Genomic DNA, 13308 nt, shown 5'->3' with positions numbered 1-13308 from the left:
GCTTGATGTCTACGCACGCTTCTATTCCCGTAGACGGTGTTGGGCCTCCAAGAGCGAGAGGTTTGTAGAACAGGAGCAAGTTTCCCTTAAGTGAATCACCCAAGGTTTATCGAACTCAGGGAGGTAGAGGTCAAAGATATCCCTCTCAAGCAACCCCTGCAATTAAGATACAAGAAGTCTCTTGTGTTCCCAACACACCTAATACACTTGTCGGATGTATAGGTGCACTAGTTCGGCGAAGAGATAGTGAAATACAAGTAATATGGATGATTATAAGTAGTAATTGCAATCTGAAATAAAAATGGCAGCAAGCGAACATGTAGCGGAACTTGTTGGAAACGAGTGTTTCAATGCTTAGAAACAAGGCCTACGGATCATACTTTCACTAGTGGACACTCTCAATAATGATCACATAATTGAATAAATAAATGCTACTCTCAAACACTCTCTTGTTGGATAACAAACACCATTCATTGTGTAGGGCTGCAAAAGCACACCTCAAGCCGGAGTAAACAAGCTCCACAACATCATAAAGGAATCACACACGATGCGCACACTGTCACCATCACACCGTGGAGAGTGACTCCGCAGTTCATATTAAAGTAACCTCTAGAGTGCATAATAGACAAGAGTAACATCTACATATTCAACTAGATTACAAAGCTCATGATCACATAAAGATCACACCATGGGAGAGAGAGATGAACCACATAGCTACCGGTAGAGCCCTCAGCCTCGGGGGAGAACTACTCCCTCCTCATCATGGGAGACAGCAACGGCGATGAAGATGGCGATGGACTCGATGGGGATGGATTCCGGGGGCACTTCCCCGTCCCGGCGGCGTGCCGGAACAGAGACTTCTGTCCCCCGAACTTGGCTTCGTGATGGCGGCGGCTACGTAACTTTTCGTGGAATATGACTGATATCTTTAGGGTTTTCGCATCTGGGAGAATATATAGGCGGAAGGGCGGCCTCGGAGGGGTCCCGAGGGGCCCACCCCACATGGCGGCGCGGCCAGGGGTGGGGCCGCGCCCCCCTATGGTGTGGGAGCCCCTTGGCCCTCCTCTGGCCCTTCTCTGGCTCTCTGGGTCCGTCTCGACAAAATATTGACTTCTGTCTTCGTGGGGTCCAATTCCTAGAATATTTCCTGTGTAGAATTTCTGAAACCAAAAACAGGAACTGGCGCTTCGGCATCTTGTTAATAGGTTAGTCCCAGAAAATGCATAAAAACATTATAAAGTGTGAATAAAACATGTAGGTATTGTCATAAAACTAGCATGGAACATAAGAAATTATAGATACGTTGGAGACGTATCAACGGCGGCGGGGGCTTCGCCCCTCGCGCAATGGCGGCTCCCCTGGTGGCGGCGGCATACATCTACGGCGGCTCCGGCATCGAGCTGCCGCGGGTGTGCGGCGGCGTGGACGTCTCCACGGTGGCGGATCGGCCTCCTGCGCGATGGGATCGCCCTCCTGGCGGCGGATCTTCGGACGCCGGTGGTGAGGTCCCCTAGGGTCTCGGGAGGCGCTGCCGAGATGGTGGAGGCAGCGTCGCGTCAGAATAAAGGTGCTGGAGCTCGGTCCTCATATAGGCAAGGCCACGTGTGGCGGCGCCGTCGAGCTGCTGGCCTGGTTTCCTCTCGGATCGGTGGATCTGGGGAGGGTGGTCTCTCCGGGCAGGGTCGTCTGTCGACTCCGGCGTGGAGCTTTGGGAGTCGGAGGGCTGTTGTTTCTGCTGTCTTCCCCTCGGTCGGCCGTGGTGGCGAGGGAGTGGAAGGGGACGGTACAATCGCCTTCCTCGTTAGGGTTTTTAGGGTCTTTTTCTTGAGATGCGACTGTCGCGTCGTGAAGCTTTCTCCGGCCGGCCATGGTGGCGAGGGGAGGAGGTGGCTTGACGTGGCGTCGATGGTTGGGACCTACTGCTCGGGATCCGTGGTTTGGAGGTTCTGCCTGGTCTCCACCAGCTCCCGCATGCCCGATGGTCTGGAAAAGATTATTAGCTCTCACCCCTCGGGGTGGGCACTCTTGCGGTGTTCAAAGCCCAAATGTGGCGAAGGTGGCGGCGGTGACTCGATGGTGTCTGAAGACGGGCGGCTTTCGGTTTCGGTCTCTGTACTTGGGTGGTGACGATGAGGACGATGGGCTTGACTGGGATTTGGGAGTACGGTGTGTGGTCTTCTGGATCCATATTGTATTTTCCTTTTTTTGTGGAGTCGTTTGTAATCAGTTTCGCCATTGTTGAATTCCATCCGTTGTTATCTAAAAAAAAAGCGTTAATTCATGTATAATGGTAGAGAAGGCATCTCTCCTCTTAACATTTGGGACAATAAATATATTACGTCTATTGTTGTCCTAGTAATTAATGCAAATTAATTAAATTTTAGTACTCCCTCTGCTCCATAAACTGTGTAGGGAGAAGCTGGAGGTGCCGAATAATATTTTTTACTTATCTTAAAGGGTGGTTGGTGTAAGTGGAATATAAAGGCAGACGAATATTGGCGACCATCGGACCGGGGGACGAAGCATCAGCAGCGGAGAAAAAAGGGCATGGCTCAAGTGCTCCTCACCGCCGACGCCGCGCGGTCCCTAGTCGATTCCGTCGACGCCTTCCTCTTCGACTGCGATGGTCTCTTGTTCATCACCCCTCCTCTGTTTTTCGATGATTTTATCTGCAGTTTTCCTGAATATTTTCGTCTCCGCCCTTGTTCTGCTCTCACTAGCGAATTCGTGTTCCTCTGTTATTTTTCAGGGGTGATTTGGAAGGGGGACGAGCTCATCGAAGGGGTCCCCGAGACGCTGGATTTGCTGCGGAAAATGGTATGCCGCATCGACTGTTCTGGGGGCAAGAGCATCTGTCATAGTTTACCCCAATACAAAACAGCTGAGCCTTGAGGATTTAGCACGCCAAATCAATCTTGTGCTGAGAACAAATGTTTCGTTTAGGCTAAGTTGCTAATGCCAGATATGTTTTTGGTCATGAAGTCTAGCTGGAATTTTGGATGCATCGCAAGAACCAGCCGTGCTTACCGAATTCTTATTAAAATAATTTAGTTACCTAGATTGGAAGTCTTAATTCTTAAGATTAAAAAGTAGTCTCATTACTCTCTTCATAGCACATACATGTGTGTGTGAGAGAGATCAGTCTGCTTCAGATACAACTAATTTCCATTCCATCTCTGCTAAGATTCTTCATTAGATGAAAGACACAGTTATTCTGTATGTTTGTGCTCTGCACTTTTTTGCTCTGGTCCTTGCAGAAGTATACAAGTATATTGTTAGTCTAAAAAAGTATACAAGTATATTGTATAATAATAGTATTTATATATATGAAGTAGAAATAGAAGAGTAGTAGAAGAAAGATAGACAAAGAAGGGGAAGGATGTTTGGCTGTCTAGAAAGATAGAAATTTCATCTTTTTTTCTACCCATTTAACACCTTTTCTCCACTGGTACCTATTATATTTTTCCTCAACTTCACACAAGGAAATTCACACTTATCACTAATCTGACAATGCTGAGAATTTTGCTGTACAGCCGATGATCAAGCTTCCCTGTATGCATCAGATATTAGTAACCTTCTAGATTCTAAACTAATAAGATAAATTACCCACACCCGATTATTGACAGTGTGTTGCTTTAACATCTGGCTTCTCTCTATTTTCTTCCAGTATGCTAGTTGAGGAACAGCGTTACACCCATCTTTAACCAAACCAAGACATAATCTTCATGGCTATTATTTAATGCATTCACACAGTTCATCACGTGTAATACACTACTGCTGTATCTAGATTAATTTTTAAATACACCACTATATAAACATTAAGTAATTATGCTATTGTTTGTGTTCACTTGGTGCAGGGCAAGAAATTAGTTTTTGTAACAAACAATTCTAGGAAGTCAAGAAGGCAATATTCAAAGAAATTCAAGTCACTTGGCCTTGATGTTACTGAGGTGGTTTTAATACAACTATATTCCCGTGATCAGAGTTTCTTGTACTGTATTGATCTGTTATCTTCTCTGTAGGAAGAGATCTTTACATCATCATTTGCAGCAGCCATGTTCTTGAAATTAAATAATTTCTCTCCAGAAAAGAAGGTATCATGAAAAATTTCTCAACTAAACTTACTTCTGTTTAGTTAATTTTCTCTTCGTCATTTCTGCATTATATAATTGATTTAGTATATTCTGTGTGATTGGTACTCCTATGTCCCACAGCAGATGTTTTGGGCATAGATGTAACCCCGAACTTGCAACTTGAACTGTTAGCTTTTGCATGAATATGGTAGAGAAATATGTGAAATGATCGGGACTAATCTAATGATGGTGTTTCCGTCTTACCAATCTAAATATAATTTATTTGTTAGTGGGATTGGCACTGTATGCTAGGCCTGGGACTGGGAGATACACGAAAATGAGCACTTACTTAAGCTGATAGCTCTTCCTTTGTACAACAAGAATATTGTGCATATTTTACCTATGGTTCTATGAAAAATATCAGTTTACATCTGACGTTTACCATCCTCCATGTAAATAAAAGATTGAGGTTGCCTTTACCCTTTACAGGCAGTCTATAGCTCTTGACTACATCTGGTTTAATTGATAATGTATACCGATCTTATACAATTAAGAGTTGATATCCATTTTGTGAGTTTTCCATAACAATTTTGACAAGAACGTCATTTATCACAGCACAAAATTAAAGAAGCTTCACCAAATTCATTGTTTGGTCCAACCCTATCCAGTATAGTGAACTGAGTTCCGCTTGGACTTATAGTTCATCGCACTATTTCCTTGTGTTTTTGATATATTTTTTTATCTGATACCTGTCTTCACGTATGCAGGAATTTTACTTAAGCTGCTACTTATTCTATGTTCTTTGCTGCAAAGTGTTTATTCGCGAACTCTATGCCTTGCTTTCCACGAATAAATTACTGATCACTGCTGAAAATTCATCTTGAAGGTTTATGTTGTTGGTGAGGATGGCATTTTGGACGAGCTCAAGCTAGCTGGTTTTGAATGTTTTGGTGGTCCGGTATGTATGACATGCTTAGTCTTCCCCCAGTTACATGCTCCCTGGACATCTATTTTCCATTTACATCCATTGGCAAGTTTGTGGGCCTAGTTTCACTATGATCTTCTGTTTGCTAGTTATTCAAAGTTTAATGCAACTTCTCAATGTTGTTTGTATCTTGAGCTTCTTTACTGAATTAAGGATGCTTTAACGTAACTTCCAATATTTTTAATGTTTTCACGTGTGACTGTTTCCTACACATTGACGCATAGTAATTCTCTATTTTTTATGGCATAAATATATTGTGAAAAAGAGAGTAGAAATATAATTCCGTGTTGCATGTGATATTTGCTAACTGATTGGCCACTTTAAGGGACGCCCCTTACTGCGGTTTGCATATCAAAATCAACAGTTATTTTGGATGAGCCACCTAGTTTCTGTGAAATAAAGTGAACAAAGCTGTCACAGATCATGTACTCCCTCTGTTCCATATTAGTTGTCACTGATTTAGTACAGCAACAACTAATATGGAACGGAGGAAGTAGTTTATAACAGCCACAGTTGGACAACATTCCAAGCAATGGAAAGAGTAGTGTTCCAAATCATTCAACCAATCAAAACAACGGTGCCGTGGTATTTTTAATTCCTCATATCCATCACAAATCATAATGGGTGCATGCTGAATGCTTCAAAGCAGGATTTTCTCTTCCAGAGATATATTACCTCTGTTTTACCTTCCATTCAACTAATGGTGTTTTCTGCAGGAGGATGGCAAGAAAAGCATAATGTTAGAAGCGAACTTCTACTTTGACCATGACAAAAGTGTAATGTCAAACCTGCTTATCGAATTTAATCTCTTGACCAACTTCAGTTCAAAATAAAACCATTGTGGTCCATGATAAATGAAATATCTCTTTCAGGTTGGAGCTGTCATTGTTGGACTTGATCAGTACTTCAACTATTACAAAATGCAGTGAGACCTCTTATCTTGTTAAATCTTATCTTTGTTTCTTTTTTAGTAGATCAATCTTGTTATGAGGGATAGCTGTAAATCTTGTTATTTTTCATGGCACTTGCAAGGCCTCTAATTTTATAGTAGATTTTGCTTTTACACCTCTCTTCTGATAAAATGCAAAAGAAATGAACTATATTTAGTCCCATTAGGGCCACATTCTTTCTTTTTTGCAAAGCAGATCAATCATGTTATGAGGGACAGCTGCAAGTTTGTTATTTTTCATGCCAATTGCAAGGGCTCTAATCCTTATAAAGTTTTACCGCGGCACCTCACTTCTGGTAAAATGAAAAAGAATAAACTATATTCAACCCCATTAGGGTCATGATCTTTATCTTCCCCTTATATTTCCTTGTGTGTTGGATACACCAATGTTGTCCTATGCAACCAATAGTTCAGGTTTCCATCCTCCATTTATTTGGGATACTGCATGTATATATGAACCTGAGGCCTACCTTCACAAGTTCTGTAGTTTTTGGTGCCTTTTCTCCCTGGAGCTAGTAGTTTCTAATTCCTTTAATCCAGTTTTTTTTTTTTTTAATTTTCTGCCTTTCACTTGCAGTTTGTCACTTCAAAAGTTTCAATTTTATTGTACCCTAACCAAACAATTCTAGATAAATGTTTTATCCACCTTGTTCTCACAGCTCTGGTTTGCCATTATTGTTGGCAAGAGGAAACCTAAAGATTAGATTTAAAATTTCTATTCTCCAAGTCGCAAAATCATGTCTTTCTGTAAATTTCAAACATAATGATGTTCTTGCAGGTACGCAAGCTTGTGTATTCGTGAGAATCCAGGCTGCCTTTTTATTGCGACCAATCGTGATCCTACTGGACATATGACGTCCGCCCAAGAATGGCCAGGTGCTGCTGTTCGGAAATGTTAATTATATACTTGTGCTTCTTTACATACTGCTTCGTTTCCTGATTACATATGGTTACAGGAGCTGGAACTATGGTTGCTGCAGTAAGTTGCTCGGTGCAAAAAGAGCCCATTGTTGTTGGAAAACCTTCAAGCTTTTTGATGGACTTCCTGTTGAAAAGGTTTGCAGAGTGCACACATAATAACAATAACATTTTTTTATCGCCAAAAAATGTATTATTAAATAGGGAAATTATGAAAGCATCTATGAGATTATTTTTATGTACATTGGCTGTAGACAAGTACTGCCTGCATTCTAAAATGTAATGCGCCTACACATCTCATGATTAAGTTTGACCAACAAGTAGACAAATAATTCCTGAAAAAATAGACTAATAAAAAATGTGAGTTATGTGACACAAAAATTGTATCATTGGATTTTTGTTCAAAAGTATTTTCCAGTGTTGTCCTCTTATAGTTGGTCAAACTTAAATCTTGGGACGTGTTGGTGACTTGCATTTTGGAATGGAGGGAGTAGGTAATCCTGACACATTTAGAGTAATAAATCCATGTAAGCTAATGAGTTGACACAAGAAATCGCCCAAACATCTCTCGATCGAGAATTTCGCCCATACTGTTCAGAGCTCATGCAATCCGTCGACTGATAAATACACATGAATGGAGAGGTTTACATGAGCTCATATGTAACCTTAGTGTACTTAAAAACATTTAAAAGTGTTTGGTATGTTGAAACAATATGAGTTCCAAAACATTTATAGAATTTTAATTCGCAACAACCGAAGTTTACATATGAGTTCATGCCACCCTCTGTATTATCCCAAACTCCTTTTCAATGGATTGCATGAGCTCCAAAGTGCCTCAAAGACATTCGGACAGTTACATGGATTTATTTCTCCCGAGGAGGAGGGAGGTTTAGGTCATCAGCTCACCGCATCTCTTCATTCTTGTCAGTTCATAGCAGTGCATGAGCTTTCTGAATTTTTTCCTTGATACAATGAACTTCGTAATTTTCTGAAGTATTCATCTTCTTGATTTATTAAGTGTTTCAACCTCATTACATTTGGACAGCACAGTAATTAGAATAAAACAAAAAAGGAAATAGTATTATTTTATATCTGTCCAATCGTTCCCCCATGCATATCCTCATCTTGCTGAACATTTCTGTGTGCGAGAGCAGTGATATGATGGCATAACACTTACGCTCTTTTATATCGATTTATCAATAGTTCTGTTTAGATTGTACCCTGAAGTCCTCGTTTAATACTGCTGCAGCTACAATTTGGAAACGTCGAGAATGTGCATGGTAGGGGATAGACTAGACACAGACATACTATTTGGCCAGAATACTGGATGCAAGACACTCCTTGTTATGTCCGGTAAGAAACATCTGCTCCTTTTCTCATGTTCTGGACAGTCTCTTCCCTGTGTTCAGTCAAACGATCAAATTAACCTGGATTTATGTCACAATTGCAGGGGTGACTACCTTACCTGAACTCCAGAGTGCTTCAAATACCATCCATCCAGATATTTACACAAACTCCGTGCATGATCTCGTTCAGTTACTGGAGCCATAATCTTCAAGACTTTGGTAGTTGACATTGCAGATGCAGCTCTAGTCCTCAATACCAACCACATTGCCAGCAACAATCTCAAGGACCCTTTGAATAACGCCTAACAAAAAATTTCACAAACATTCTATGTGATCCTGTTGGGTTATTTCGACAACAATCTATTCTTTGGGTAGCTGTTTGGTAGCAACCCTGGCCTGTAACCGTGTACCACATCAAGTCAATTTAAGCCATTCCATTTACAAGTCAATTTCACAACAACATATTTTTTATATTATGTCATTGCTAAAGCTTCTAATCCCTGTAATACAGGGCAACTTCTGAATTTTTGAAGTTGTACATGCCATTGGACAATATTTGCAAGTCTTCGACTGACATTGTTATCTGTTCACATGCTTAATTAAATTTGGCTTATAATGTTCAGAGTGCCACATGATTAAGTTGTTGGCAACTAAGTGCAGTTTTAGCCCATCTTATGATAAGCAATTTAATCTGCAGCTCTTAAGTTACTACAAAATGAAGTAACTCTTTGACTACCATATTTTCTCGGCGGATTTGGAACGGATCGTATAATGACCAATTCCGGATTTGCTAACCAAGAAATCAGTGACGATTTGCTAACAACCAACTGCGTTTTGTCAACACAACATCTCTATGGGAAGTCACCACGTCAACGTATTTTGTGGGTTTTCAGTCAATTTCTTTTGTCCCGTTGAATCTAAGATGTATATCCTAGATATCACCACTATGTTGTAGATGATCGCACCATCTCGCTCATGTGCCACATTTGCCCACGCTGGACATAGCAATACTAGACTCTCTTTTCTTTCCTACCCATAGTTACTTTTGACGTCTCACCACCAGTTGGCATTGTCTCCTCTGCGACATATTTGACACCAGCGGCAAGTAAAAACCCTAATTGAAGGGAAATAGAGGGCAATTGATGCAAGAAGCTTTGTAACGAAGGACACACACATTCAACTATGGGAGATTCAGTCGAATCGTGAACATTGTCACTTACACCGCATAGCGTTCTCAGAGTGTGTAAGGGCCAATATGAAACAAAAAAGGTTAGCAAAATTTACATCCCTTTTGAAATTTGAGAAGGGTACACCCAAGTCTAAAAAACCATAATAACCAAATAAACCAAATAACACATATATCTAAGATGCTTTGTGAAAATTAGTGAACTTAAGATGAATAATGTACTACATTCCTCTTCTAAATCCAAAATATATCCCATGCATTTACATCCGAACATCATAGTCATCGACATGCTGCCCGACATGATGAATTTGCTCTCATCCCACCCCTCGATCGCTAAACCACCACGATCCTCCTCTTGAATACCGTTGTCCTAGGTGTTCTAGACATCTAATGACATTCTTGATGTTCAAAAAAAGGATAGTGGCACATATGAGGGCATTGGCGGAATCTTTGTTTCTTTCCGGCGATGTTTGGCTGTATTAGCAAGGGAAGTAGCTATGGGCTCACAAATCTCTAATCCATGAGAACTTCGGTTGAAAGTCAAGGCAAAAAATCTTGATTATACATCTTACATACTATTTTCATAATGTTCTATGGTCCAATAAGAAATATAATTTGGAGCCATACAAAAAATCGAGTTTACGAGAATGGTCTACAAAAGTAGGCATTTGACTTTGAGAATGACGTAAATTGATTTTGAAAGCGCTTATAATATATTGGCATACATATTGGTTGACTCTGTCCTACACTTTGCTTTCCTCCCGAGTGCCCTACATTTTTTTCTTTCTCACATGCCGCCTTTTCTCACCTAATGCAGTGTGCCTTGCGCAACGCCATTGAGCCGCCGCCACACATCCATATCTCGAGCGTTGTAGTGGAGTTTTTATCATGTTAGCATAGACGCTCTCGTGGAACTCCAGTCTCCAGTCCTTTGCTCTCCGAGCTCATAGAAGATGGTAGGGTTGAAGGCATTGTTTTGGGGTCATCGGTGAGCACAAGGCTCTGGCAAGACCTGTTTGTCATCGGCTAGCTCGAGATTAGTGATGCTGGAGGTTAGTAATTTTTTATATTTTCTCGATGTTGCAAAGGTTGCTGAGACATGTTTTATGTAGGTATTAGTTTTGTTGAATACTCCATACGTTCTGATTTAGTCTACATTCTAGAAAAAAATGAGATAATGTAGTGTTGCGTTTATTAGTACTACTTAGATATGTAAACAACCAATTTAAGCTACATTAAAAAATAACAACGTCCAATAAAGAGAGCAGAACCATTTTGTTTTTCTGTGCTGTTGTTGACTAAAAGTTAGAATGTAGATTTTTTCAGAAGAAATTTTGAGGTTAGAATGTATAATATTTCAGAATAGAGGGAGTACAAATTCTCCAATGCCACCTTTTCCTGTTGTTGCAAATGGTGACACTTTTTAAAATGCCGTTGCAACAAATTGAGGATTTGGTTGTACATCTTTTGTTTTTTTGTTTGCGACAAGGGTGTGCTCGATATATTGCAACCCTTTTCAAAAGATTTAGAGACCACGAGAAAAAATGTTGCATCTGAGAAAAAAGAGATGCTGAGCTTAATTCATAATTCATTCAAAATGTTTTTGTTTTCTTTAGAAGAAGTAAGTACATTCATTCAAAATGTTGTTGTTTTCTTTAGAAGAAAAACTACAGCTGGGCGGAATCACCCGTGGAGCTGGGAGGGGAACCATCACTCCCAGTCGTACCACTGGTCGGTCCTCTTCCTCTCACATCGCAGCCAGATCGGGGCGTACCTGCTCCCTCCTCGTCTTCTTCACCCCGTCCTCCGCCTGTCCGCCACCACCACCGCCCGCCGCGCCGCCGCCAATGGCGCGGAAAGCTGGCAAGAAGAAAGGCGGAAGCAAACCCAAACCCAAAACCAAAACAAAAACCCCACCTTCCTCTACCTTGCCCACCTCGATTCCCCCGCCACAGCCACAGGAGCCGAAGGCGGCGCCCGAGGCGATCGACGTCCTCAACGGGTCCGTCCTCCGCAACGTCCTCCGCCGCCTCCCCCTCGTCGACCTCCTCCGCGCCGCCCTCGCCTGCCACCGCTGGCGCCGCGTCGCCGCCTGCTGCCTGCCCCGCGCGCCGCCCCTCCTCGGCTACTTCTTCCACCCCGTCAAACCCCCTCCCCACCCGCCCACCAAGGCCACCGAGCGAGCCCACCACGACGCCGTGTTCGCCCCCCTCGGCGCCTCCTCCCCGCTCCGCTGCCTCAACTTCGCCCCGGACGCCTCCCGCTACAAGCTCTACGACTGCCACCAGGGCCTCCTCCTCCTCGAACCCACCGTACCACCCCCCAAAGGCACCCTCCCGCGCCTCCTCGTCGCCGACCCGGCCACGCGCCGCCACGCGCTGCTCCCGCCGCCGCCGCGCCGCGCGGTGCCCGACGACCGCCGCTGGCGCCCCTCCAGGCACTACGTCGGCTCCGCGCTCCTCTCCCGCGCGCACCCCAGCAGGCTCCGCTTCGAGGCCGTCTGCTTCGCCGTCGAGGACGACGGGCGCCCGCGCGCCTGGGTCGCGTCCGTCGACGACGGCGGCCAGTGCCGCTGGCGCGCGCTCCCGCGGGACGCGGCCGTCCAGGTCGACTTCGACCCCAAGCTGATCAAGGGCCGCTGCGTGCACGCCGCCGGGAGCCTCTACTGGCACATCTGCAACTCCGGCCGCGTGCTGGCGCTGGACCCCGCCACGCTGCGCTTCTCCTACCTGCTCGCGCCGGCCGTGCTGGGGGACCGTTTCGGCAAGTACCGCGTCGGGGAGACGCCTGACGACGGGCGGCTCTGCATTGCGACCGTGGAGAACCAGGTGATGCAGCTCTGGGTGCGCGGCGAGACCAGTTCCAGCGACAACGGGTGGCGTCTGGAGAAGGAGATGGATCTTCACAAGGTGTACGACACGGTGCCGGGCCTGCCCAGGGACGCGAGGGCCAGGATGGCAAGCATCTGGATCACTGACATCGACGCCGGGCGCACGGGGAAGATATTCATACAGATGTCGGGCTACGGGCGCTACTCCTTCGATCTCAAGACTCGCAAGCTGGAGCGCCTGCTGATGAAAGGTGGCATGGAGTACGGCGACCCCATCTACCCCTATTTGCTGGCTTGGCCGCCTGCGTTCCTTGCTCAGGCGTAATGGCTTGACCACTTTCTTCGGTATATCTTCCTTCCCTCCTCATGCCATTTTTTTTTGCGCGCCAAAAAACTTGCTAGGCTAATAGTGTCAGAAGCACTAGTGTGTGTACCCATTGGTTTTATGATTTGTAATTAATGTTCTAAGGGTTTAATCAAATATGCTTGTCTCATGGGAGATTTTGAATCCACATGTTTTTCTTTCAAAATATAGCCACCCTTCCCATGATCACCATTGCCAATATTGAAGTAGAAACTGCGAATCGGGGATTGGCCAGTGCTAAGCATTTGAATTCCTTTAACACCGGTCGAGTAGACCCTTTCCTTCTAAAATGCCCTTGGCTAGGGAAATTGAACAATCTCTTCTTAAATAATGGAAATGGCAAGTCTTTCTGCCTTGTTAAAAAAAAAGGCGATTTATGCTTTTGCACAACGCAGCAAGCAATGAGAAGTTACTATTCCAAAATATAAGTTCGTTGTAACAGTTCTTATCTTACCACACTGTCTTTCCCACTTGTTGGTTAGCAATAATTCATGCTGGTGGTAGAAGAGCTAATCACATGCTTTGATCATCCTATTCTAATCGCTTTCCGAATCTTGCCTGTTACGGCGCCGTATTTAGCTATTCATGTTTACATTAATTTTGAAGCACTCTATGTATGAGATTTGATTGCATCCTGGCATGATATCCCTTTTATTA

At 43.7% G+C, this 13308-nt stretch overlaps 2 protein-coding genes across 2 annotated transcripts; both read left to right on the top strand.

Moving 5' to 3' along the window:
* Positions 1-2516: 2516 nt before the first annotated feature.
* LOC124654931 (phosphoglycolate phosphatase 2-like) lies at positions 2517-8861 on the top strand. Its single transcript, XM_047193906.1, has 11 exons — positions 2517-2626; positions 2750-2817; positions 3858-3950; positions 4023-4094; positions 4960-5031; positions 5775-5834; positions 5931-5983; positions 6786-6883; positions 6964-7063; positions 8175-8278; positions 8376-8861. Exons 1-11 carry the CDS (start codon positions 2548-2550, stop codon positions 8474-8476), a joined length of 900 nt encoding a protein of 299 aa, XP_047049862.1. The 5' UTR covers positions 2517-2547; the 3' UTR covers positions 8477-8861.
* A 2443-nt stretch (positions 8862-11304) lies between these two features.
* On the top strand, positions 11305-12612 carry LOC124653393. Its single transcript, XM_047192455.1, has one exon. The coding sequence runs from the start codon at positions 11305-11307 to the stop codon at positions 12610-12612; it is 1308 nt and encodes a 435-aa protein (XP_047048411.1).
* Positions 12613-13308: the final 696 nt, after the last annotated feature.

This window comes from Lolium rigidum, chromosome 5, assembly GCF_022539505.1.
Source record: "Lolium rigidum isolate FL_2022 chromosome 5, APGP_CSIRO_Lrig_0.1, whole genome shotgun sequence".
NCBI classification, from domain to species: domain Eukaryota; kingdom Viridiplantae; phylum Streptophyta; class Magnoliopsida; order Poales; family Poaceae; genus Lolium; species Lolium rigidum.
This window is presented reverse-complemented; position numbering and strand designations above follow the sequence as displayed.

Bases quoted from the DNA above. Each gene is read 5' to 3' on its own strand.
- LOC124654931 (XM_047193906.1), top strand. From the start codon at position 2,548: ATGGCTCAAGTGCTCCTCACCGCCGACGCCGCGCGGTCCCTAGTCGAT. The intron at 7,064-8,174 runs GTTTGCAGAGTG...ATACTGCTGCAG, and splicing joins ATGGACTTCCTGTTGAAAAG to CTACAATTTGGAAACGTCGA. The intron at 8,279-8,375 runs GTAAGAAACATC...TCACAATTGCAG, and splicing joins GACACTCCTTGTTATGTCCG to GGGTGACTACCTTACCTGAA.
- LOC124653393 (XM_047192455.1), top strand. From the start codon at position 11,305: ATGGCGCGGAAAGCTGGCAAGAAGAAAGGCGGAAGCAAACCCAAACCC.